At 45.2% G+C, this 27,292-nt stretch overlaps 1 protein-coding gene across 3 annotated transcripts; it reads left to right on the top strand.

The window, feature by feature from the left end:
- The first annotated feature begins 59 nt into the window (after positions 1-59).
- On the top strand, positions 60-24,123 carry LOC110496097 (trypsin-3). Of its 3 annotated transcripts, none has more exons than XM_090208489.1 (6): positions 60-291; positions 21,301-21,463; positions 21,853-22,014; positions 22,762-22,853; positions 23,276-23,412; positions 23,680-24,123. In XM_090208489.1, exons 3-6 carry the CDS (start codon positions 21,977-21,979, stop codon positions 23,827-23,829), a joined length of 417 nt encoding a protein of 138 aa, XP_090064615.1. In that variant the 5' UTR covers positions 60-291; positions 21,301-21,463; positions 21,853-21,976; the 3' UTR covers positions 23,830-24,123. The 3 variants fall into 3 exon arrangements, with proteins under 3 accessions (XP_090064615.1, XP_090064614.1, XP_021427464.1); XM_090208488.1 differs by lacking the exon at positions 60-291 and adding an exon at positions 295-440; XM_021571789.3 differs by lacking the exon at positions 60-291 and adding an exon at positions 20,939-21,130.
- Positions 24,124-27,292: the final 3,169 nt, after the last annotated feature.

Below are 27,292 nucleotides of genomic sequence, written 5' to 3'. Positions count from 1 at the left end.
GTAATTGGATGCATTTTACCGCCATATCATACTGTGCTATGATTGGTTAAGACCACCCAAATGGTTAGGTCATGGTCAGTTTGATCCTGGTTGGCTGTACGTGAACATGCCAGTTATAGCTAGCTAATAAAGAGCTACATTAAGAAATATCCTGTAGTACTGCATTTTATTATTTTGTACAAAGTGTGCAAAACAAGACATGTTGTCAGAGTAAAAGGTCTTACAAGATGGATTTTTCTGGAGTTCCTTCACCTCGAATGGACTGGGAGTCAAACTTACCCGATGCATGACGTAAGTACAAACAGCATGTGGCGCTAATGTTCACGGGTCCTCTGAAGGACAGAGGAGAAGAGGAAAAATGCAGCAACCTGCTCCTCTGGATCGGTGAAAAAGTGAGAGAGATTTACAACACACGGACACTAACCGAGGCTGAATCAAAGGTACTGAAAATATACTACGATCGTTTCGAAGCATATGTTGCGCCGAAGACCAATAAGATTGTCGCTAGGTACAAATTCCATGAGAAAGTACAGGGAGCTAGCGAGTCTTTTGAACAGTTTGTGACAGAGCTGCGTCTGCTTGTGAAAGACTGTGATTATGCAAACAAGGATGAGATGGCCAGGGACCGTATTGTATTTGGAATACACTCACCGCGAGTGAAAGAAACTTTTGAATGTTGGGTCTGAGGTAAGGCTGGACAAGGCTATCGACATAGCCAGATCTCACGAGCTAGCACAGGCTCAGATAAAAATAATTTCGCGCGGTAGCACGAGCGCATCACGTGAACAAGCAGTGCACGCAGTCAGGCAGACATCAAAGCACACCTCCAGTGCACAGAGAGCGCGTTTTTAGAACGGAGAGACACGTAACTCCAAAACAAAGCGACACAGACTCAAAACATGTGGATATTGTGGATACAAAGTGCATGGCGAACAAGGAAATTGCCCAGCTAAAGGTAAACAGTGTACTAAATGTTGCAAAAGTGTGCAGAGCTTACCGTGGAAAAACAGTACACACAGTAAGTGAAGATGAAATGTCAAACGCTGATGAACTGTTTATTGATTCAGTGACACAGAAGTAATATATCAGAGACAGAGCAAGTCTTTGCTGACATTGAGATAGGAACACAAGGCACAAAGCTAAAGTTCAAACTAGACACTGGTGCACATTATTCCTCTGAATAAGTACTGCAGCTTGACATCTGATACAGCCCGCCACACGCAGACTGACTGGTTATGGTGGTGAACAGCTCCCAGTAAAAGGCACATGCACTTTCAAATGCAAATACAAGGAAAAGTGACATGATGTTAGACGTTTATGTTGTTGACACTAGAGCACCTGCAGTGCTAGGTCTTAAAGCATGTTTAGACATGGACCTCATCAAGCTAGTTTTATCAGTGACAGCACCAGTAGAGACAGACAATTTACTGGAGGAGGTTGCTGATGTTTTTACAGGAATAGGATTATTCCCAGGAGAATGTACCATTCACCTTGACCCAGATGCAACCCCTGTGGTTTACCCACAGAGAAAGATTCCCCTTGCTCTCCGTGCCCGTCTGAAGAAAGAGTTGGAGAGCATGGAGCAATCTGACATAGTCACCAAGGTTACAGAACCGACTGACTGGGTAAACGCGTTAGTGGTGATGGAGAAAGCACGCACAGGCTCCGAGTATGTCTCGACCCAAGAGACTTGAACAAGGCTATCATTGTCCTTTACCGACGCTAGATTGAATCACACACACAAGCTAGCGGGAGCACACTACTTCAGTGTCATGGACGCTAGATCAGGCTACTGGGCTATCAAGCTCACAGAAGAGTCATCTAAGCTCACAACATTCAACACACCGTTTGGACACTACAGGTTCCGTTGCCTGCCTTTTGGGATTATCTCAGCCCAAGACGAGTTTCAGCGAAAGATCGACGAAGTGTACGAAGGCCTCGACGGAGTTGTGGCAATTGTGGACGACATCATTGTCTATGGTCGAATCAAAGAGGATCACGACCGAAATCTCTGTTTGATGCTGCAAAGATCCCGCGAGAGAGGAGTCCGGCACAACCCCGAGAAGAGCACAGTTGGCGCTACAGAGGTCAGCTACTTCGGACATCTTCTCACAGCAACTGGAATCAAGCCAGATCCACAGAAGGTCTTACCCATAAAATAAATTGAGCCACCAAAGAACCATGCAGAGCTGGAAACAGTGCTTGGCATGGCCAACTACTTAGCCAAGTTCGCACCCAGCCTCTCCAATGCTAATGCACCCCTGCGTCAACTGCTAAAGCAGTCCAGTGAGTTTCTCTGGGACAAGCAACACAACATTGCTTTCCAGAATGTGAAAGACTTGATCACGAGAGAACCAGGACCAATCATTGCCTACTACGACCCCAACAAAGAGCTCAGACTCCAAGTGGACGCGTCGAAGTATGGACTAGGTGCAGTGCTACTGCAAGAAGGAAAGCCCATCGGCTACGCTTCCAAATCTCTCACAGACTGTGAAATCAACTACGCTCAAATCGAAAAGGAGCTCTACGACATTCTGTTTGGATGTAAACTTTTCCATCAGTATATACAATGGGGCAAAAAAGTATTTAGTCAGCCACCAATTGTGCAAGTTATCCCACTTAAAAAGAGGAGAGAGGCCTGTAATTTATCATAGGTACACTTGAACTATGACAGACAAAATGAAATTTTTTTTTTTTACAGAAAATCACGTAGGATTTTTAATGAATTTATTTGCAAATTATGGAGGAAAATAAGTATTTGGTCAATAACAAAAGTTTCTCAATACTTTTATATACCCTTTGTTGGCAATGACAGAGGTCAAACGCTTTCTGTAAGTCTTCACAAGGTTTTCACACACTGTTGCTGGTATTTTGGCCCATTCCTCCATGCAGATCTCCTCTAGAGCAATGATGTTTTGGGGCTGTTGCTTGGCAACACGGACTTTCAACTCCCTCCAAAGATTTTCTATGGGGTTGAGATCTGGAGACTGGCTAGGCCACTCCAGGACCTTGAAATGCTTCTCACGAAGCCACTCCTTCGTTGCCCGGGCGGTGTGTTTGGGATCATTGTCATGCTGAAAGACCCAGCCACGTTTCATCTTCAATGCCCTTGCTGATGATAGGCTTTGTTACTTTGGTCCCAGCTCTCTGCAGGTCATTCACTAGGTCCCCCCGTGTGGTTCTGGGATTTTTGCTCACTGTTCTTGTGATCATTTTGACCCCACGGGGTGAGATCTTGCGTGGAGCCCCAGATCGAGTGAGATTATCAGTGGTCTTAGTATGTCTTCCATTTCCTAATAATTGCTCCCACAGTTGATTTCTTCAAACCAAGCTACTTACCTATTGCAGTCTTCCTAGCCTGGTGCAGGTCTACAATTTTGTTTCTGGTGTCCTTTGACAGCTCTTTGGTCTTGGCCATAGTGGAGTGTGACTGTTTGAGGTTGTGGACAGGTGTATTTTATACTGATAACAAGTTCAAACAGGTGCCATTAATACAGGTAACGAGTGGAGGACAGAGGAGCCTCTTAAAGAAGAAGTTACAGGTCTGTGAGAGCCCGAAATCTTGCTTGTTTGTAGGTGACCAAATACTTATTTTCCACCATAATTTGGGATCATTTTCAAAAGGAATAAGAGAGTTGGTTGCAGTGTTGCCAACTAATTTTCAGGGTAAGTTGTGTCATTACGTAGATTACACAATAACGTTACTCAAATTGATTTGACAGTTGTTCAGGTACAGACTCCCACTCTTTTCTGTACTTCTGGCAGTACCATTTTGATTGATGTTGTAAGTTCTGTTCAAGATCAAACATTTGTGACCAACTATATTCATTGGGTTTGGCTTGTCGAACCCATACTACTGCTGTCAGCCAACAATGATTTGCAATTCGCTGAAACTGCTGCTGCCTGGGTACGGGCTGAGCGCCTGCTGCTGACGTCACTCACAATGCACTTTTGCAGCCAGGCAATGATGTTGTGACAGAGAAAATTGTTTGTGTCATTTAGAGGGAAAATGCGTGCATTATAGCTTTGAGTCACTTTTAAAGTTGCTAAAAGTTCCAAATACATTTTTAAAAGTAGCCACATTTGTCAGGGCAGTCTGAAACGATGCTAAAACTAGCAACAAAATTGCTAGGTGGGCATCACTGGTTGGTGGCGCTCACTGGGCTATATTTGGCTGTAAGAGATGGAGGTCTGAATAGTTGAATCGTACAAGTTTTGTGATAGTTCCTAGTTATTGATTTTTGGTTTGATTGTTTAGGTAACACCAGTGAATTTGAACAGGAAGTTAATGTATTCTAAACATTATCTGTTTCCATTATGTGGAACCATGTCGGGAAAGGGGATTGCAGGTTGAGTTAATTTTATTTTAAAGGGACAGTGCACGTTAATCACAGTTGTGGGTGTCTGATGGTGTCACGCCCTGGCCATAGAGAGTCATTTATTCTCTATTTTAGTTAGGCGCCGCCTCGCTTCGCGTTCCTAGGAAACTATGCAGTGTTTTGTTTTTTTACGTGTTATTTCTTACATTAGTACCCCAGGTCATCTTAGGTTTCATTACATACAGTCGAGAAGAACTACTGAATATAAGATCAGCGTCAACTCACCATCAGTACGACCAAGAATATGTTTTTCGCGACGCGGATCCTGTGTTCTGCCTTTCACCCAGGACAATGGAATGGATCCCATGCAGCGACCCAAAAAAACGACTCCGAAAAAGAGGGAAACGAGGCGGTCTTCTGGTCAGACTCCGGCGACGGGCACATCGTGCACCACTCCCTAGCATCCTTCTCGCCAATGTCCAGTCCCTTGACAACAAGGTTGATGAAATCTGAGCAAGGGTAGCATTCCAGAGGGACATCAGAGACTGTAACGTTCTTTGCTTCACGGAAACATGGCTCACTGGAGAGACGCTATCGGGGGCGGTGCAGCCAGCGGGTTTCTCCACGCATCGCGCCGACAGAAACAAACATCTTTCTGGTAAGAAGAGGGGCGGGGGCGTATGCCTTATGGCTAACGAGACATGGTGTGATGAAAGAAACATACAGGAACTCAAATCCTTCTGTTCACCTGATTTAGAATTCCTCACAATCAAATGTAGACCGCATTATCTACCAAGAGAATTCTCTGCGATTATAATCACAGTCGTATATATCCCCCCCCCCCCCCCCAAGCAGACACATCGATGGCTCTGAACGAACTTTATTTGACTCTTTGCAAACTGGAATCCATTTATCCGGAGGCTGCATTCATTGTTGCTGGGGATTTTAACAAGGCTATTCAGATTAGATTAAAACAAGACTCCCTAAATTTTATCAGCATATCGATTGCGCAACCAGGGGTGGAAAAACCTTGGATCATTGTTACTCTAACTTCCGCAACGCATATAAGGCCCTGCCCCGCCCTCCTTTCGGAAAAGCTGACCACGACTCCATTTTGTTGATCCCTGCCTACAGACAGAAACTAAAACAAGAGGCTCCCACGCTGAGGTCTGTCCAACGCTGGTCCGACCAAGCTGACTCCACACTCCAAGACTGCTTCCATCACGTGGACTGGGACATGTTTTGTATTGCGTCAGATAACAATATTGACGAATACGCTGATTCGGTGTGCGAGTTCATTAGAACGTGCGTTGAAGATGTCGTTCCCATAGCAACGATTAAAACATTCCCTAACCAGAAACCGTGGATTGATGGCAGCATTCGCGTGAAACTGAAAGCGCGAACCACTGCTTTTAATCAGGGCAAGGTGACTGGTAACATGACGGAATACAAACAGTGCAGCTATTCCCTCCGCAAGGCTATCAAACAAGCTAAGCGTCAGTACAGAGACAAAGTAGAATCTCAAATCAACGGCTCAGACACAAGAGGCATGTGGCAGGGTCTACAGTCAATCACGGACTACAAGAAGAAATCCAGCCCAGTCACGGACCAGGATGTCTTGCTCCCAGGCAGACTAAATAACATTTTTGCCCGCTTTGAGGACAATACAGTGCCACTGACACGGCCTGCAACGAAAACATGCGGACTCTCCTTCACTGCAGCCGATGTGAGTAAGACATTTAAACGTGTTAACCCTCGCAAGGCTGCAGGCCCAGACGGCATCCCCAGCCGCGCCCTCAGAGCATGCGCAGACCAGCTGGCCGGTGTGTTTACGGACATATTCAATCAATCCCTATACCAGTCTGCTGTTCCCACATGCCTCAAGGGGGCCACCATTGTTCCTGTTCCCAAGAAAGCTAAGGTAACTGAGCTAAACGACTACCGCCCCGTAGCACTCACTTCCGTCCATCATGAAGTGCTTTGAGGACCATATCACCTCCACCCTACCCGACACCCTAGACCCACTCCAATTTGCTTACCGCCCAAATAGGTCCACAGACGATGCAATCTCAACCACACTGCACACTGCCCTAACCCATCTGGACAAGAGGAATACCTATGTGAGAATGCTGTTCATCGACTACAGCTCGGCATTCAACACCATAGTACCCTCCAAGCTCGTCATCAAGCTCGAGACCCTGGGTCTCGACCCCGCCCTGTGCAACTGGGTACAGGACTTCCTGACGGGCCGCCCCCAGGTGGTGAGGGTAGGCAACAACATCTCCACCCCGCTGATCCTCAACACTGGGGTCCCACAAGGGTGCGTTCTGAGCCCTCTCCTGTACGCCCTGTTCACCCACGACTGCGTGGCCACGCACGCCTCCAATTCAATCATCAAGTTTGCGGACGACACAACAGTGGTAGGCTTGATTACCAACAACGACGAGACGGCCTACAGGGAGGAGGTGAGGGCCCTCGGAGTGTGGTGTCAGGAAAATAACCTCACACTCAACGTCAACAAAACTAAGGAGATGATTGTGAACTTCAGGAAACAGCAGAGGGAACACCCCCCTATCCACGTCGATGGAACAGTAGTGGAGAGGGTAGCAAGTTTTAAGTTCCTCGGCATACACATCACAGACAAACTGAATTGGTCCACTCACACAGACCGCATCGTGAAGAAGGCGCAGCAGCGCCTCTTCAACCTCAGGAGGCTGAAGAAATTCGGTTTGTCACCAAAAGCACTCACAAACTTCTACAGATGCACAATCGAGAGCATCCTGGCGGGCTGTATCACCGCCTGGTACGGCAACTGCTCCGCCTACAACCGTAAAGCTCTCCAGAGGGTAGTGAGGTCTGCACAACGCATCACCGGGGGCAAACTACCTGCCCTCCAGGACACCTACACCACCCGATGTTACAGGAAGGCCATAAAGATCATCAAGGACATCAACCACCCGAGCCACTGCCTGTTCACCCCGCTATCATCCAGAAGGCGAGGTCAGTACAGGTGCATCAAAGCTGGGACCGAGAGACTGAAAAACAGCTTCTATCTCATGGCCATCAGACTGTTAAACAGCCACCACTAACATTGAGTGGCTGCTGCCAACACACTGACACTGACTCAACTCCAGCCACTTTAATAATGGGAATTGATGGGAAATTATGTAAATATATCACTAGCCACTTTAAACAATGCTACCTTATATAATGTTACTTACCCTACATTATTCATGTCATATGCATACGTATATACTGTACTCTATATCATCGACTGCATCGTTATGTAATACATGTATCACTAGCCACTTTAACTATGCCACTTTGTTTACATACTCACCTCATGTATATACTGTACTCGATACCATCTACTGTATCCTGCCTATGCTGCTCTGTACCACCACTCATTCATATATCCTTATGTACATATTCTTTATCCCCTTACACTGTGTATAAGACAGTAGTTTTGGTATTGTTAGTTAGATTACTTGTTGGTTATTACTGCATTGTCGGAACTAGAAGCACAAGCATTTCGCTACACTTGCATTAACATCTGCTAACCATGTGTATGTGACAAATAAAATTTGATTTGATTTGACTAGGGTGGGCATTTTATGTTCTTTTTTTCTATGTTTTTGTATTTCTTTGTTTTTGGCCGGGTATGGTTCTCAATCAGGGACAGCTGTCTATCATTGTCTCTGATTGGGAACCATACTTAGGTAGCTCTTGCCCACATGGGTTTTGTGCGTAGTTGTTTTCTGTATAGTTAGTTTCCTCACAGAACTGTTCGTTTTCCTCTTTGTTATTCTTTGTTCTAGTGTTCTGGTTTTAATAAAATATCATGAACACGTCTCATGCTGCGCTTTGGTCCAGTCATTCACAGGAAGAGGATCGTTGCAGCGTGGCCAGGAGAGGCAGCCCCTTTACATTTTGGGGGGGAACACGGGACGTTCGGCAGAGCCGAGGATGCTTTTCTAGCTTTGGCTGTAAAGCATATTTTGAAAATCTGAGATGACAGGGTGATTAACAAAAGGCTAAGCTGTGTCTCAATACATTTCACTTGTGATTTTCATGAATAGGAATATTTTCTAGGAATATTTGTCTGTTGCGTTATGCTAATTAGTGTCAGTCTATGATTACGCTCCCTCACGCGGGATGGGGAGTCACTAGAGGTTAACCTGTTAACTCTAGGGGCAGTATTTCATTTTTGGATGAAAAACGTTCCCGTTTTAAACAAGATATTTTGTCACGAAAAGATGCTCGACTATGCATATAATTGACAGCTTTGGAAAGAAAACACTCTGACGTTTCCAAAACTGCAAAGATATTATCTGTGAGTGCCACAGAACTGATGCTACAGGCGAAACCAAGATTAAACTTCAAACAGAAAGTGAGCAAAATTTTTGAGGCGCTGTTTTCCATTGTCTCCTTATATGGCTGTGAATGCGCAAGGAATGAGCCTACACTTTCTGTCGTTTCCCCAAGGTGTTTGCAGCATTGTGACGTATATGTAGGCATATCATTGGAAGATTGACCATAAGAGACCACATTTACCAGGTGTCCGCCTGGTGTCCTGTGTCGAAATTGGTGCGTAATCTCCAGCTGCAAGTATTCTTCCATGTGATTCAGAGGAGAAACCAGACTTCCACGAACGATATATCATCGAAGAGATATGTGAAAAACACCTTGAGGATTGATTCTAAACAACGTTTGCCATGTTTCAGTCGATATTATGGAAAAAAGTTTGGTGTTTTGATGACTGAAGTTTCGGGTTTTTTTGGTAGCCAAACGCGATGAACAAAACGGAGCGATTTCTCCTACACAAAGAATATTTTTGGAAAAACGGAACATTTTAATCAATCACACATTTTTATTAGAATTATCCAATATACTCCAAATCAACCACACAGAAAAACAATATGTATTTACAATGACTGTTCTAGGCCTACATCAGAATCATAACTCTTCTTGTCAGGATTTTCGTTATAATCTTCATTAAAAAACGGTCTAAACATCAAAACAAGAAGGAACCTAAACATTAATGGTCTCATCTAACATAGGCTCCTCGTAAGTGAAGGACCTGGGTCCATCTACTAGGTCTCGGGGTATGTATTCATCATTCCACTGGTCAGAGCTCGGCATCGGTCCGTATCTCACCATCTGATGTGTCATCGATTTCTCCAGAGTCCTGCTAATGAGACCTCTCACGCACGGAATCAAACAACATCCGCACAAAACTAACACAGTCACACAGGTGAAGTTTGCCCACAACGCAGTGATCATGACATTTTTGAATTTTCCAAAAATACTGTCAAACCAACTCGTCAGAGAAGTATCCACCCCAGAGTTTTCTGCTAATTCGTGAGCTACGGTGGTTAAACCAGCCAGGGCCTTGGTCACTGATCCATCCGGAGCTGTGTTATTTGGGATGAAGGTACAGCACATTGTTCCAAATATCATGTACCTGTTATGACTTCTATGAATGGTGAGTGGAGGAGTCAAGCGCAGAGAGCAGGTAATTCTGTACGTGGATACTTTTATTCCAAAGACAGCGGAGACACGGATATGCAAAACACAAGGGCGCATGAAACAACCCGTTCAAAATAAACAGGACTAAAACTGTCCGGAAAAATAGAGACCACACTAATCAACCAACACCAATAAACAGAGAACGAGCCCGCACAATACCCAGCGGGCCTAGTGCCCTTAAATAGCCTACAAACAAAACTAACTCAAAACAGGTGTTAGACCCAACTAACAGAAACAAAAGGGAATCGATGGCAGCTAATAGGCCGGCGACGACGAGCGCCGCCCAAACAGGAAGAGGCATCATCTTCGGCGGGATTCGTAACAGTATCCCCCCCTGACGCGTGGCTCCCGCAGTGCGCAAACCCCGGCCTCGAGGACGACCCGGAGGACGATGCGCGGGGCGTTCCGGTTGGAGGCGGTGGAAATCCTTCAAGATGGAAGGATCTAAAATGTACCCAGCACCTCTCCTCCGGACAGTACCCCTCCCAGTCCACGAAGTACTGCAGGCCCCTCACCCGGCGTCTCGAGTCCAGAATAGCTCGTACTGTGTACGCCGGGGACCCCTCAATGTCCTTCTTGTAGGGGACCAGCTACCACCGGCCCGAGGAGAGACACATGAAATGAGGGGTTAATGCAATAGTAAGAGGGAAGTTGCAATCTATAACACACCTCGTTTATCCTCCCGCTTTGCCCTCTAGTGGGTGGTCGAACACAGCTCGAAAACAGCGGGTGAACTCCAGGTAGTGGTCCCGAGCCGAGTCTGGGCTGTTCCAGACAGCGTTGGCCCAGTCCAGGGCCCTACCCGACAAACAGGAGACGAGGAGGCTCACACTCTCCTCACCCGAGGGAGTCGGACGCACGGTAGCCAGGTAGAGCTCGAGCTAGAGCAAAAATCCATGGCACCCAGCCGCCGCTCCATCGTACTCCTTCGGGGGGGAGAGACGCAATGTGCTGGACCCAGACGACGACGTAGGTGGAGTGGGTGGCGTCGTCTGTGGGGGAGCTGGGGTAGATGTTGGTAGACCACTCCTCTCCCATCGCTCCATCATCTGGTCCATCGCTGAACCGATCCGATGAAGGACAGCTGTATGATGATGGACGCGCTCTTCCATAGTTGGGAGAGGGGTGGTCGCTGCTCCTGCTGACTCCATTCAGTGTGTGCGGGCTTCTGTTATGACTTCTATGAATGGTGAGTAGAGGAGACAAGCGCAGAGAGTAGGTAATTCCGTACGTGGATACTTTTATTCCAAAGACAGGGGAGACACGGACATGCAAAACACAAGGGCGCATGAAACAACCCGTCCAAAATAAAAAAAAATAGAGATCACACTAATCAACCAACACCAATAAACAGAGAACAAGCCCGCACAATACCCAGCAGGCCTAGTGCCCTTAAATAGCCTACAAACAAAACTAACTCAAAACAGGTGTAACCAATTAGACCCAACTAACAGAAACAAAAGGAAAGGGAATCGATGGCAGCTAATAGGCTGGCGACGACGACCGCCGCCCGAACAGGAAGAGGCACCATCTTCGGCGGGATTTGTGACAGCACCCCTCCCTTCTCAGCTAGTAGCGTATCTAATGTTATCCTATTCTGCTATGCCATCAAACTAGTCGCTTCTGTCTGTTCTGCCAATCCTTTTATTGCATCTCTAGGATAATTGATGAAGCGCTGTTGATTATAATATATATATATATAATTGATCCAATCCACATTCTTATTGAGAGTTGACCAACAGAAAATTCTTGATTCTAATCCTGCTAAGATCTGATTTCTTGCTTTAAACTCGTCTGGTACCCCAATATTATCAATATATACTCTATTGTCAAAAGACCCAGATGGAGAGCTTCTTTTTTCCCATCTTGCCAACACTATGTCATGGTGTTGGATGAGGGTGAAAGGCATTCCTAAATGTACAAGAGCACATAGGCCTGTCCAATTCGTAGGCAGATTCGGCCATAACGTCATTCCCCCACACAACCACCAGACGTCAGCCCTTATCCTCTTTATCTCACTGAAATCCCCGGAGCTCAACCAGCCTGTCAGATCCCTCATAGTCTCATCAGTTGTAACGTTCTGTGTCCTATTGCATGTTCTTACTTTCCCTACGTCCCGTCCGTGTGAGATGTATCGAGCTATACAATAATAATGTCCTCCTGTAACTGAAAGGGGGAAGTCTGGATGTCCTGGGCACATGGGGATACATGCAGATCAATGCAACTGTCATTTTCTGGCTTCCCTGCCTTCATGAACAGCTTTACCATACAGGCCATTCCCCTGGGTGAATCAATTCCATCAAATGGAAAGGGGAAGGGGATAGTTGTCAACTGAGGTTTTGCTGTGGCTCAGGCATAACCTTATTATTTCGCTACTGATCTGGCTGTATAACCATAACCAGTTTCCACCTCAATCACTTCCTTAAGATCTTTCGTCTGAGCTATCCGCCCCGGCCCATGGCTCTTTACGACTCCACTGTCAGTATCTGTTTTGTCAGGGGCTCTGCTTGTATTCTGGCTGACTATAGAGCTATCACCTGCCCTAACCTCTTCTACCCGGAATGGCACTAGGGTATCAACTGAAACCTGATCAAATCCAACATACCATAACCCGAGATCCTCTTCCTTTACGTTTTTAATAGTAATTCGTACCTTTACGCAATATTTATCTCGCTCCGGATTACAGTCCAAAATCCTCACCTTCACTGTACTTCACCTTCTTCCATCTCGGATGGGTCATGATGTATTAGGACGAGGGCTCCCACAATAAGACAGCTCAGACCAATCAGCACTCCTGTAAAGCCCCACCCTTTCCTGGAGAACATATCCTCAGCCAGAGGCCAGCCCACACTTTCACTTCTACGAACGCACACAGGGAGGATAGGGCGGGGTCAGGGAATCTTTGTTAGAGAAGTAACCCCCGAACCCTATTGGTATTCAGTTCTTCTCCTAACTCTGTGATTGTTCGACAGTGTCAGTGTGTCTTACCCTCTTGCAATGTGTGATATGAACCCCGGTAGCTCTTTCAGCTATTCTCACGGTGAAGGCTGTCACCAGGAGTACTTGGTATGGCCCCTCCTAACGGGGCTGCTTCCCGTCTATTCTCCTCAGGGACTGGATTGAGTGAATCACCTTCTCCTGTAATTCACCTGTAGAGCATAAAATCTTGGACATACAGGTTTAGTTAAAAACTACCTGTTATTGGCAGAGAGGTTTGAAACTCTCTGTTATGGGTCTATTAACTTATACCGCATGGGGATGTCACCAGGCAGGCCAAAACTCCACCCATTCAAAACGAGCTGAAAATTCTGTCTTTTCAAACAGCTTTTACACTCAAAGGGTATTATCATCATTTTAAAATGTCTAACTTCAAACTCTCAAAACTTCAAATTTCTAACTCTCACTTCCTCCGACCAGTACCCTAATGGCCCTCATGCCCAGGCCCTAGCTCCAGACCAAGGGGATGAGGATGTCCCATCCTATGATGACGGCGGCGAGGGGATTAGAATCCTCTTCGCAGCAGACGAGGAGGAGATGGAAGCCGACAAATCCTCTTCCACCCTTAGCGGGGCATCGTCACCGGATGAGAGATACTATTCACTGCTCGATGTCTGGAAACGGGCAGCGGTGAGACTCAACATTTAGTGGCCTGAGCCATTGGGGAGCGGCGACGCAGACAGGGACTTTTACGATGGGCGGCGTCTCCCTTCTGGTACTGTTCCAGGCATGCAGTTCCTCTCAGCTGTCCCAGCATGCATGATGGAAACCAAGGGCAATTTGGTCAACCCCCTCACCTCCAAAGCTCAGACCAGGCATTTTGCCAACATGGAGGTCAGGGACATAAAGGACCTGGGTGTCGGCAGTCCACTGGTAATTGACCTATAGTTTCCCAAATACCTTAACCCTGGTTCTTCGTCTATGACGGGGACACCTCTCTTCCTGGAACAGCAGATCGATTCTTCACTTCCATTTACCAGAAGGTTTACCTGTCTGCCGCATGTTCAGAAGAGTTCTGAATGTGATGTCCCTGCTCCTGGTGTACCAGGCCAAACTGATGCAAGGCTATCCAGGACGTCTAGGGGAGCCATTCAAGGCTGTGGCCGTGCCATTAGCCTGGTGGCAGTAGGAGAGAGAGCCTTGTGACTCAACCTGTCAGGTCCCTTGGACAAGGAGAAAGATGATTTCCTTGACAACCCCGTGGTGCCCAAGGTGCTGTTACAGCCTTCTGTTGCCACCATATGACAGAAGCGCAAATTTTACACTGACCAGCCTTCAACTGCAACCCAGGCTACACCCCACCAGCATATGATTTTTAAAGGAAACGATCTAGGCTACATAACAATATCAGAAATGACTTGCTCGGTCGGCCCTTAGGTGGGGGTAAGATGGTGGACAGAAAAAACGTGAAAAGTGGAACATGTTTTGAGTGAATATGGAATGGTGGATCACACAGAATTTATGGCAGAGCTACAGAAGGAAATTGAGCATGAGAGTGAGAATGAGTTAACTGCAGTGGCAAGTGCGGTGAAGACTGCCGGGTTTGCGCCTCCTCCTGGTGATGACAAAGATGATTCTGGTCCAGTGGGAGAGAATGGATCCTTGCCTTCTAGCAGATTAATATGTGGTGTTTGGTTGGATGGAGAAGAGGTTGGGGACTGTTGAGTTGGTGAAAGCAACTTGAAGTGGATTTGTGATGATTTTTTGCGTTTCTTCTGTCCAGAGGGAGCGGGCGCTCTGGACCACACGACTAGGGACAAGAGCTGTGACTTGCTTTGCTCTCCGAAGCAGGTGGCGTTAAAACTGCAATATGTTACTTTTTGCGCGACCCAACCAAATTGACGTAGAAATGTGAGTTATAGATCTGTCATTCGCATTGAAAGCTAAGAAGCTGTATATCTGTTCTGTGTGCTTTATTTCTATGCCTCATGTTCTTAGGTTTAGTTTTTGCATATTTTACTTTTGGTTTTGTACACCAGCATCAAACAGCTGAAAATGCTTTTGTCCCGGACCCATTATGGTGTTTTAGGTGACAAGCTTATGGTCATGTTGCAGCATGTGTAGGAGAGAGATTCTTATATGTGAGAAGAGTGCAGGAGGGCATGACACAAAGGACTGTGTAGTATCGATTTTAAAAGTTTTGTGTGTTAGCTGTGGGGGTGCCCATGGTGCTGGAGCTCGGAAGCGTCTGGTGAGAGGAAGGCATGTTGAGTTTGCCAGGATCAGAGTAGTACAGAAGATGTTGTATGCTGAGGCAGTGAAGTAGTAGAGGAAGATTGGTACAAGGTAGGTCTATCAACATACCTAATTGCCACGCACAATTTCCTGTCACGAACTCGGATACCTCCTGCACATCTGTTGCACACCTGTTGTTTCCTAAGTTTTATTTTTGTTTTGTTCAGAAGTGCTTGTGTCAACCTGCTACTGGCTAGCTGGGCTGCAATGGAGCCCGCTTCGTCTGGAATAGTTCAAACATTTTCAGCGCTGTAAAGCTGTGTTTATTACACTTTTGTCTGGGACAATATTGGCAATTCGGGGTTCCAATACGGCAATTGTTTGCTAATGGAGGATTACAGAAATGAGCTGGCTATGCTTCTCAATCTCAATTATGCACGGATTTATGGGGAAAATGCAAATTGGAACAGTCTCAACTCCTGTGGCTGGATGCCTCTCGGGCCTAATGGATGTTTCCCCGCCTTGTCATCTGTCCCTATCCAAATGGCCTGTAAATACATGGAACTTGCCTAGCAATGAAGTCGTCTCCATCTGCTTCTCCTCCATCTAGTAGTGGAGTAGATGGAGAACAGCTAGAAGATTTGTTCCAATCAGCGCTGGTCCCATGTCACAACTTGTGGAAACCGAAGGCAGCGGCATGCTGCTAAGTGAATGGGAGTGACTGCGAGAGGTTCGTAGCAGATTGACATAGGGAATAGCTCTGCTGCACTTGTTCCTGATCTACCTGCGCCTTTATCGCTGGGATTCCTCGTGTCAGTGATGGTTGTGCTGACTAAAGCTGCGGATTTATCGTCGAGTTTGGCTCCTTTTCCTCTCTCTGGATCTGAGGGGGCACTGCACACCGTGGAATGTTCGGACTTATCGCCGGGAGAAGCTATCCTGCTTCTCGTGGGCCTGTGAAAGGTTCAACGAATTGTGAGAGGGGTAGGAATGGGCAGATTTCTCCACCCCATTCTCCGGCCGTTGTATTGGGCAGTTCAATGGTGAGAAATGTCTCAGTCCCTGGAACAAAAACGTTGTGCTATCCAGGAACACAAGTACAGAACATCAATAAGCTGCTCCCAAATGCACACTACCACTACTACCTTCGTGGTTGGGGAGTCCATAGTCAGGAATGTAACAGTCCACCATGCTTTACTGGGATCTGCACTGGTGCAATGTTCTCCTGGAGTCCATGTTATGGATCTAAACAAGCAGCTACCCTGTGTGTTTTGTCCCATAGTTGTGCATGCACCGGTTTTGTTGCTAAACAACGAAGCCGTTTTATTATGTGAGAATATTACTTTTGTCATACAGTAGATAACATGTGACACCGATGAATAAGTGTGAATCTGAATAATATATAAGTCCCTAACATTCATATATCATTCATATCATATCTTATGTTATTAAACACCTTTTTTTCAATCTACTGCACAGGCTAATTTTTCAAGGATGATGAAAGTCTTAGGACATGTTCTCATTTGCATCCCAACATTTCCCATAGCTACTCAGAAGTACACTATATATATACAAAAGTATGTGGACACCCCGTCAAATGAGTGAATTCGGCTATTTCGGCCACACCCGTTTCTGACAGGTGATAATATCAAGCACACAGCCGTGCGATCTCCATAGACAAACATTGGCAGTTGAATGACCTTACTGAAGAGCTCAGTGACTTTCAACGCGGCACCTTCAATTCGTCACATTTCTGCCCTGCAAGAGCTGCTCCGGTCAACTGTAAGTGCTGTTATTGTGAAGTGATAATGTCTAGAAGCACAACGGCTCAGCCATGAAGTGGTAGGCCACACAAGCTCACAAAACGGGACTGTCCTCAATTGCTACACTCACTACCTAGTTCCAAACTACCTCTGGAAGCAACGTCAGCACAATAACTGTTCGTCGAAACCCATGAAATGGTTAAGCAGCCACACACAAGCCTAAGATCACTCAGCAAAGGGGGGGCCAACTCCACATTAATGCCAATGATTTTGGAATGAGATGTTCGATTAGCATGTGTCCACATACTTTTGGTCATGTAGTGAACATTTTAACAAACACAACTAATATGATAATGGCAGAACCGATGAGGTTATCTGAGTTGTCATAATTTGGCTTGCTGACCCTGGCTAGAAAAGGAGAAATGTATTTAATATTTTTTATAAATAAAATGTTTACTGGTATGTACAGTATCAGTATGTTGCAAGTTTAGAGGGGCTCCCGAGTGGTGCAAGCGGTCTAGGGCACTGCATCTCAGTGCTAGAGGCGTCACTACAGACCCTGGTTTGATTCCAGGCTGTATCACAACCGGCCATGTTTGGGAGTCCCATAGGGTGGCGCCCAGCGTCGTTAGATAGGCTAGATCGTCATTGTAAGTAAGAATTTGTTCTTAACTGACTTGCCTAGTTAAATAAAGGTTAAATAAAAAATAAAGAAATATAAAAAGTTATTATCTGGTCGTATAGACGGGTTAGCTGACAACGTCACGAAAACAATGTGCACACTTCAATGGAGCAGAAGGCAGTGTGTTGTTGTGATTCTGGATGGCCAGATACTGTAGCTAGCAACAATGACAAGAAGCTGCCAAGTGGGGAATCATAGATGGCTCATTTCAGCAAATGTTATCTTGTTCTTGAATCCATGCTTTATTTTGAGGTGTTTTGACTGTCACGTCTATGCTAATATGTCAAAAATTCACTAGCTAGCAAACCAACAACTGTAACAATGTATTTGAGACAAGTGGTCATTGTGCAAATGTATTTGTTTTCAATGAACATTGGAGATTATATATAGTTTACATGCTGTCAATCTAAGCAAATCCCATCTGTTTTGCCCCATAGTTGCGCATGCGTCAATTTTGTTGTTAAACAACGAAGCCATCTATTGTCACGTTCTGACGTTTTGTTATGTCTTTGTGTTAGTATGGCCAGGGCGTGAGTTGGGTGGGTTGTCTATGTTCGTTTTTCTATGATTTGGTATTTCTGTGTTTGGCCTGGTATGGTTCTCAATCAGAGGCAGCTGTCAATTGTTGTCCCTGATTGAGAACCATACTTAGGCAGCCTGTTTTCACCCTTGAGTTGTGGGTGATTATTTTCTGTTGAGTGTTTGTATCGGCACCAGACAGAACTGTTTCGGTCGTTCACGATTTTGTTCAGTGTTCATTTACTTTATTAAAAAGATGGACACTTACCATGCTGCGCATTGGTCCTCACCTTCTTCCACCACCAACGACGAACGTTACATCCATTATGTGAGAATATTACTTTTTGAGTCAATGAATGAGTCATTGAACACACACAATTACTTCAGGTGTCTAGGCAAATGTCAATTTACTCTAGAGCCTAAATTAAAGAAAAACTAATTTTATTGGTCACATACACATGGTTAGCAGATGTTTAATGCGAGTGTAGCGAAATGCTTGTGCTTCTAGTTCCGACCATGCAGTAATATCTAACAAGTAAACTAACAGTTACACAACTACCATTTACACACAAGTGTAAAGGAATGAATAAGAATATATAAATATATGGATGAGCGATGGCCGAACGGCATAGGCAAGATGCAGTAGATGGTATAGAGTGCAGTATATACATACAGTGTGGAGAACAAGTATTTGATACACTTCCGATTTTGCAGGTTTTCCAACTTACAAAGCATGTAGAGGTCTGTAATTTTTTATCATAGGTACACTTGATAAAATAAAATTCATACAATGTGATTTTCTGGATTTTTGTTTTAGATTCTGTCTCTCACAGTTGAAGTGTACCTGTGATAAAAATTACAGACCTCTACATGCTTTGTAAGTAGGAAAACCTGCAAAATCGGCAGTGTATCAAATACTTGTTCTCCCCACTGTATGAGATGAGTAATAACAGGAACAATGGTACAGGAGAGGGCTGAGAACGCACCCTTGTGGGTGTGTAAACATTATATATATAGTGGCATTGTTTAAAGTGACCAGTGATACATTTAATACATAATACACTTTTGAATGATTAAAGTGGCTAGAGATCTGAGTCAGTATGTTGGCAGCAGCCACTCAATGGTAGTGATGGCTGTTTAACAGTCTGATGGCCTTGAGAGAGTCTCGGTCCCCGCTTTGATGCACCTGTATTGACCTGGCCTTCTGGATGATAGCGGGGTGAACAGGCAGTGGCTCAGGTGGTTGTTGTCCTTGATGATCTTTTCGACCTTCCTGTGACATCGGGTGGTGTAGGTGTCCTGGAAGGCAGGTAGTTTGCCCCCGTTAATGCGTTGTGCAAACCTCACTACCCTCTGGAGAGCCTTACGGTTGTGGGCGGAGCAGTTGCCGTACCAGGCGGTGTTACAGCCCAACAGGATGCTCTCGATTGTGCATCTGTAAAAGTTGGTGAGTGTTTTTTGGTGACAAGACAAATTTCTTCAGCCTCCTGAGGTTGAAGAGGCGCTGTTGCGCCTTCTTCACCACGCTGTCTGTGTGGGTGGACCATTTCAGTTTGTCCGTGATGTGTACGCCGAGGAACTTAACTTCCAACCTTCTCCACTACTGTCCCATCGATGTGGATAGGGGGCTGCTCCCTCTGCTGTTTCCTGAAGTCCACGATCATCTCCTTTGTTTTGTTGACGTTGAGTGTGAGGTTATTTTCCTGACACCACACTCAGAGGGCCCTCACCTCCTCCCTGTAGACCGTCTCGTTGTTGTTGGTAATCAAGCCTACCACTGTAGTGTCATCTGCAAACTTGATGATTGAGTTGGAGTCGTGCATGGCCACGCAGGCATGGATGAACAGGGAGTACAGGAGAGGGCTGAGAACACACCCCTGTGGGGCCCCATTGTTGAGGATCAGCGGGGTGGAGATGTTGTTTCCTACCCTCACCACCTGGGGACGTCCCGTCAGAAAGTCCAGGACCCAGTTGCACAGGGCGGGGTTGAGACCCAGGGTCTCAAGCTTAATGACGAGTTTGGAGGGTACTATGGTGTTAAATGCTGAGCTGTAGTCAATGAGCAGCATTCTTACATAGGTATTCCTCTTGTCCAGATGGGTTAGGGCAGTGTGATTGCGATTGCGTCGTCTGTGGACCTATTGGTGTTGTAAGCAAATTGAAGTGGGTCTAGGGTGTCAGGTAGGGTGGAGGTGATATGATTCTTGACTAGTCTCTCAAAGCACTTCATGATGACAGAAGTGAGTGCTACGGGGCAATAGTCGTTTAGCTCAGTTACCTTAGCTTTCTTGCATGTGGGAACATCACACTGGGATAGGAATTGATTGAATATGTCTGTAAACACACCAGCCAGCTGGTCTGTGCATGCTCTGAGGACGCGGCTAGTTGGAGGCCTATAGTTTATTCTTATGTTTGGAATGTCATACAGTAGATACCATGATGTGACTCAGAGGAATGTGTGTGAATCTGAATTATCCTATGTTATTGAACACCTTTTTTTACAAACTACTGCACAGGCTCATGTTTCAAGGACTGTTAAACTCTTAGGACATGCTATCTCATATGTGTCCCAACATTTCAAAAGGCTACTCAGAAGTACATTTAAACAAACACAACTAATATGATAAGGGCAGAACTGATAAGGTTATCTGAGTTGACATAATATTCCTTGCTGACCCTGGCTAGGACAGGAAAGGAGCACCCAGAACAGTATTTATTTATAAATAAAAATAATGTGCTGATATATACAGTATTCCTATACGTTGCAAGTTATCATGTATTATGTGAGAATATTACTTTTTGAGTCACTGAACACACACAATTACTTCAGGTGTCTAGGTAATTGTCAAATTACCTGAGTCTATAGTTTATCATTACGTTTGGAATGTCATACAGTAGATAACATGACGTGGCCCCTAGTTGGAGGCCTATTGGTTCCATACTACACCCATATTGAATTAGGTAATGGCTCCATGTGTTCTGGAGCCATATGCCCTCTTCCCAGGAAGAACTGGTTTTAACAGTACCTTGAAAAAGGGGAGATAGCGTGGAGTGGTACAGTGTATATATAGCCTTGGTTGTGTGAGCGCCATACGTACAAACAAACATGAAAGCCCTGATTCTTCTGGCTTTGCTCGGAGCAGTGTGTAAGAAAAACAAATCACTCTACAGGAAAGTGGACTGATGTGCCTATCCTTGTTAACTAAACTGTTTTAAAAATCTTCTTTGTTAACGGATCCATCAGCTTATGGCTCTTATGATCTACTCTTCTGGATGTAAGTATGATCGGGCTTAACTCCACACCTGATTGTTTCAGTTGCTGCCCCGGTGGAGGAGAGGGATGAGAAGGTTGTCGGAGGGTATGAGTGCCCTGCCCACTCCGTGCCCTACCAAGTGTCTCTGAACGCTGGCTACCACTTCTGCGGTGGCTCCCTGATCTCCAGCCAGTGGGTGGTGTCTGCTGCCCACTGCCACAAGTCGTAAGTACTGACAGGGCTTTATTAAACTGATGTAGGCCTATTTGATGTCAGCCCATGGTGTTTTAGCCTTTAATTGGGCCCACTTGTTATAAACTATAACAAGTGGGACACAGTCTTTCTTGGTAAGATAATCATATGGTCAGGAAAGAGTCCGGTATAATAGGTGATGTTGGTCAGGTAGTAGTCTAAATGTATTGTTTACTACAGAACCACATTTCAATATATGCCATTTCACAGTCACTTTTTTTCCAAAGCGACTTACAAGTAGCGTGTGCATACATTTCCGTATGGCTGGCCTACCGCGGGACTTCACACAATCTTAGATGTGTTCTTTACTTTTCATTCACTCCAAAATGATGGATTTCCTAAAACCCTCTCCTGATCCTCAGTCGTATCCAGGTGCGTCTGGGTGAGCACAACATCGAGCAGAACGAGGTCACTGAGCAGTGGATCGACTCCGCCAAGCTAATCAAGCACCCCAACTACGACAGTTACACCCTGGACAACGACATCATGCTGATCAAGCTGAGCAAGCCTGCCACCCTCAACAGGTGATTAATGAGCAGTGTTGTGGAGTAGTGAACTACATTTAGTTCAACTAGTAATTCTGTGTTCGTTGAACTAAATAATATATTGGTTGTGTTTTCAGTAGTTAATTACTGTTTTGCCATGTAGTGGTGTAGCTAACTACTGGAACTACACTACTCTTCTTTCTAAAATAACATATTGGTTGTGTTTTCAGTAGTTAATTACTGTTTTGCCATGTAGTGGTGTAGCTAACTACTGGAACTACACTACTCTTCTTTCTAAAATAACATATTGGTGAAGTAGGCAAGAATTGACATACTTTCTTTTTTGGCATCAGACTTGTCTAATTCTCACTTGAAACACTTGTGTACCTAATTCTCACTTTTTTGTGTTTAATAGGCTAAATTACACATTTTGACTGGCAATTTGTAGTCTATAACATTTCATATTTAGATATGATAATTTTTCACGGAGTAGTTTGATGTAGTGCACTACTTTTTCTAAGTAACTAGTTAAGTAAAGTGTATTTTTCTTAAGGTTAGCTTTAATGTATCTTAACTTCTTACAGCGTGAAGTAATTGGTAGCTTGGTAAACTATATTTTCAGAGTAGCTTCTTTAAGTCTTGAATATCCTTTTTTTTGTCCTTTTATCAATTTATAAATAAATATGTATTTAGTTAGGCCTATGCCATTTGTATGCTTGTGGGTTTCAATTTGTACCGACTGCTGCTATTTAGGTGGAATATAACATTTGAACATGAACTTTACAGCTACGTCCAGACTGTGGCCCTGCCCTCCCGCTGCCCCCAAGCCGACGAGAACTGCCTGGTGTCCGGCTGGGGCAACACCATCCCCAATGGAAGTAAGTGAGAGGCTGGAAGCTAAACGTAGAAGTTGCACCTAACCGTAGGCTTAGGATACGACTAGCCAACCCACAATCTTAAACGTAAAACTATTAGGCAAATACAAAATAATCCTGTATTAGTGGTTATGGGCCCTTTCTACAGTTCCATAACTATGCCATGATAAAGAGGACACACACTACAGGGGAAATCAGAGGGGATTGGGATTTGAAGTTAATAAGTGCTTTCTTTGATTAAAGCAAATTTACTTGAAGGGTATGCTTTTTTTGTGTAGATGATGCATAACATTTCAAACGCAAACGGTCTAGGGCTGACTTGAATGCACACAACACAGCACCTCTCGTGAAGAATACTGTATGTTGAATGAGAGGCTGTGTAAGTGTGGCATAGCATATTCATTGATTTATTTATGCTTTGCCAGACAGCTTTCCTACTAAACTCCAGTGCCTGAGGCAGCCCATCATCGATCACAGAATCTGCGAGAATGCTTACCCCCATCTGTTCACAGAGAACATGGTATGCTCCGGATTCATGCACGGAGGAGCCAGCAGCTGTCAGGTTAGTCGGCCTAAACCACTGAGAAAAAGGGGGTGGAGATACCGATATAGGATTGTTTGACTATACTATCAGGTTCAGCCACAGCCTTTTCCTGCTTTCATTCTTCATCCCCTACCACTTGTATTGATAGTATTCTCTAACCCTCTACCCAACACTCTCCTTTAGATTGTCTTACTACAGTTAGTCTCCTGAGAATATTCACTTTAATTCTGACCTTTTTATCCTCTCCCTCTCTCTGCCTTTCTCTCTGTGTGTGTGTGCACGCAGGGGGATTCCGGTGGACCCCTGGTGTGTAATGGTCAGCTGCAGGGTGTGGTGTCCTGGGGTTACGAGTGTGCCCAGGAGGGACACCCCAGTGTCTATGCCCGCGTTTGCCAATACAACAACTGGATCAGCGATATCATGAGCAGCAACTAAACACAAATACACAGTGTTGCACACACACACATGTACTGTAATGCTCACACACTCATTCAAGGTCACACTAACTATGCCAATCAGAAACATTCACTCTACCTCTGAGTCAACAGCCAGTGTATCAGTCAATACGTTGGGATACTGTGCAGCACTCTCACACCCTGTCAGTAATATACCGTTTGGAACACACACTATATCCCGTGCAGACTACAGCCTACCCCCAGAGAAGTTTAGGTTATATCTATGAAATGAACTACAATAAATCATATCAGTGTGTTTTTTTCTTCTTCAAAATGATTCAAACTGTTCTTCATAACACAGACAGGTACAACACATTGTGATGGGAACAGCATGTGAGCCACACAGTTGTTGGGGGGGGCGTTGCGTTTTCTCAACATTTTGTTTCACAGCAGTCTGAGAAGGTGATGTTCACAGACAGTCTAGTTGATAATATTGGGCTCCTCCTTTCAGGAATACATGTGGACATTTTCAAATAACATGTTCTAAGAGACCTCTCATCTCTCAATGAGCTGTAGCCTGCAGTATGTTACCCCCCCAAATGGCACCCTATTTCCTATTTAGTGCACTACTTTTGACCAGGGCCAACAGGACTCAATATGTCAAAGTAGTGCACTATATAGGGAATAGGGTGCCATTTGAGATGCATTCCAAGCCTGTCACAAGGGATATCAACTATTGTCTTTTTCAGGTTGTTAAGAATAGGTTGTAAGGGAAAAATGTGCATTACTTTAAGGTTTATATAAATGATAGGTGTGTACAATCCTATTACTCTGGATGTGCAAGTTGCTGTTTTCACATAACTCTGTACCTAATTCACCACGGCTCTGCACATCTCGTGTTCTTACCCCCGTTCTCTATACTCTGAAACCTGCATGTTCAGAACGAGGTGTCTCTGTTCTGAATGAAGTCTCTCCTTGTCCTCTATTCTAAGAACAAACAGTTGTTAGGACTTGAAGGAGAACACAGAGTATTCTCCGAATATAGATATCTGTTGGTTCGGCACATTGATATAGTTGTGGTGGATGAAGGAAATGTAACAAGGTTGGGCTATATAAGGCAAGCCTCAACTCAGAATCATTGGTTTCTCAACGAATCACCTACGGGTGAGTTGTTGACCAGCTACATTATTGCAATAATTAATCAATGGTTGTTTTAAGAAGTCTCTCTCACTTGATTAGGATTTTTCACGACAAGGTTCACTTGCAGTTCAAATGGAGGTCAAAGTGCAGGGAAAACATGACAGGAATGTGTGCTTCTCTTCTATCATACTTCTTGTGAACTTCACTCACTGCTTGTTGTTTGCAGAAGGAAGCTGTAAATAGAGAGACATAAGTTGATCAGTATGGTACACCCTTCTAACCTCCATCTTAACTCCTCCTCCATATTTACTGGATTGGTTCAATAGTGCAGAAGAGAACCTCCCCAGAAAGAGAGAAACGCAGCTCAGACATTTATTTTTCGCCTGCTACGTTAGGTTATGACCTATCTGACCAGCAATTCTATCTAGCTCTCTTTGGCCCCGAGGAATGAGTCTTCGCCCCCTGCAAGAAAGAACAAATAACAAACATGATAACATCAACCAGTTGCGTTTAAGTGTCACTAAGAGGCTATTCATGAGCCTATTCAACATGCAATTCAATCTAGTACAGGCGTACCTAAATGAACAACAGAGATAGAATGCAATATGACATTTTATTAAATAGTTTGGGGAATGGCTTCGTCTCCAAAGAAAGATCCTCGGAGCCAGAGGATGTGATGGAAGGTAGCCCTATGCCGGGCTGCTGGGAGAAAGGAGTTCCAATGACAGGCCTTATAAGGTTAATATACACTGCTCAAAAAAATAAAGGGAACACTAAAATAACATCCTAGATCTGAATGAATTAAATATTCTTATTAAATACTTTTTTCTTTACATAGTTGAATGTGCTGACAACAAAATCACACAGAAATTATCAATGGAAATCAAATTTATCAACCCATGGAGATCTGGATTTGAAGTCACACTCAAAATTAAAGTGGAAAACCACACTACAGGCTGATCCAACTTTGATGTAATGTCCTTAAAACAAGTCAAAATGAGGCTCAGTAGTGTGTGTGGCCTCCACGTGCCTGTATGACCTTACAATGCCTGGGCATGCTCCTGATGAGGTGGCGGATGGTCTCCTGAGGGATCTCCTCCCAGACCTGGACTAAAGCATCTGCCAACTCCTGGACAGTCTGTGGTGCAACGTGGCGTTGGTGGATGGAGCGAGACATGATGTCCCAGATGTGCTCAATTGGATTCAGGTCTGGGGAACGGGCGGGCCAGTCCATAGCATCAATGCCTTCCTCTTGCAGGAACTGCTGACACACTCCAGCCACATGAGGTCTAGTATTGTCTTGCATTAGGAGGAACCCAGGGCCAACCGCACCAGCATATGGTCTCACAAGGGGTCTGAGGATCTCATCTCGGTACCTAATGGCAGTCAGACTACCTCTGGCGAGCATATGGAGGGCTGTGCGGCCCCCCCAAAGAAATGCCACCCCACACCAAGACTGACCCACCGCCAAACCGGTCATGCTGGAGGATGTTGCAGGCAGCAGAACGTTCTCCACGGCGTCTCCAGACTCTGCCACGTCTGTCACGTGCTCAGTGTGAACGTGCTTTCATCTGTGAAGAGCCCAGGGCGCCAGAGGCAAATTTGCCAATCTTGGTGTTCTCTGGCAAATGCCAAACGTCCTGCACGGTGTTGGGCTGTAAGCACAGCCCCCATCTGTGGACGTCGGGCCCTCATACCACCCTCATGGAGTCTGTTTCTGACCGTTTGAGCAGATACATGCACATTTGTGGCCTGCTGGAGGTCATTTTGCAGGGCTCTGGCAGTGCTCCTCCTGCTCCTCCTTGCACAAAGGCGGAGGTAGCGGTCCTGCTGCTGGGTTGTTGCCCTCCTACGGCCTCCTCCACGTCTCCTGGTGTACTGGCCTGTCTCCTGGTAGCGCCTCCATGCTCTGGACACTACGCTGACAGACACAGCAAACCTTTTTGCCACAGCTCGCATTGATGTGCCATCCTGGATGAGCCTCACTACCTGAGCCACTTGTGTGGGTTGTAGACTCCGTCTCATGCTACCACTAGAGTGAAAGCACCACCAGCATTCAAAAGTGACCAAAACATCAGCCAGGAAGCATAGGAACTGAGAAGTGGTCTGTGGTCACCACCTGCAGAACCACTCCTTTATTGGAGGTGTCTTGCTAATTGCCCAGAATTTCCACCTGCTGTCTATTCCATTTGCACAACAGCATGTGAAATTTATTGTCAATCAGTGTTGCTTCCTAAGTGGACAGTTTGATTTCACAGAAGTGTGATTGACTTGGAGTTACATTGTGTTGTTTAAGTGTTCCCTTTATTTTTTTGAGCAGTGTAGTTGGAGGTGGAGAGTTGTCGGTAACTTTTGCTGTATCA

The sequence above is a fragment of the Oncorhynchus mykiss genome, chromosome 18 (genome assembly GCF_057628025.1).
Source record: "Oncorhynchus mykiss isolate SJ-2025 chromosome 18, ASM5762802v1, whole genome shotgun sequence".
NCBI classification, from domain to species: domain Eukaryota; kingdom Metazoa; phylum Chordata; class Actinopteri; order Salmoniformes; family Salmonidae; genus Oncorhynchus; species Oncorhynchus mykiss.
Note: the sequence above shows the minus strand (reverse complement) of the source record. Positions and strands in the feature narration are given on the sequence as shown.

What these genes read in the sequence shown, in the direction of transcription:
- LOC110496097 (XM_021571789.3), top strand. Translation starts at nt 21,091, where the DNA reads ATGAAAGCCCTGATTCTTCTGGCTTTGCTCGGAGCAGTGT. An exon ending in GCTGCCCACTGCCACAAGTC is followed by an intron (nt 21,464 to 21,852) that starts GTAAGTACTGAC and finishes CCTGATCCTCAG; the next exon opens with TCGTATCCAGGTGCGTCTGG. An exon ending in GAGGAGCCAGCAGCTGTCAG is followed by an intron (nt 23,413 to 23,679) that starts GTTAGTCGGCCT and finishes GTGTGCACGCAG; the next exon opens with GGGGATTCCGGTGGACCCCT.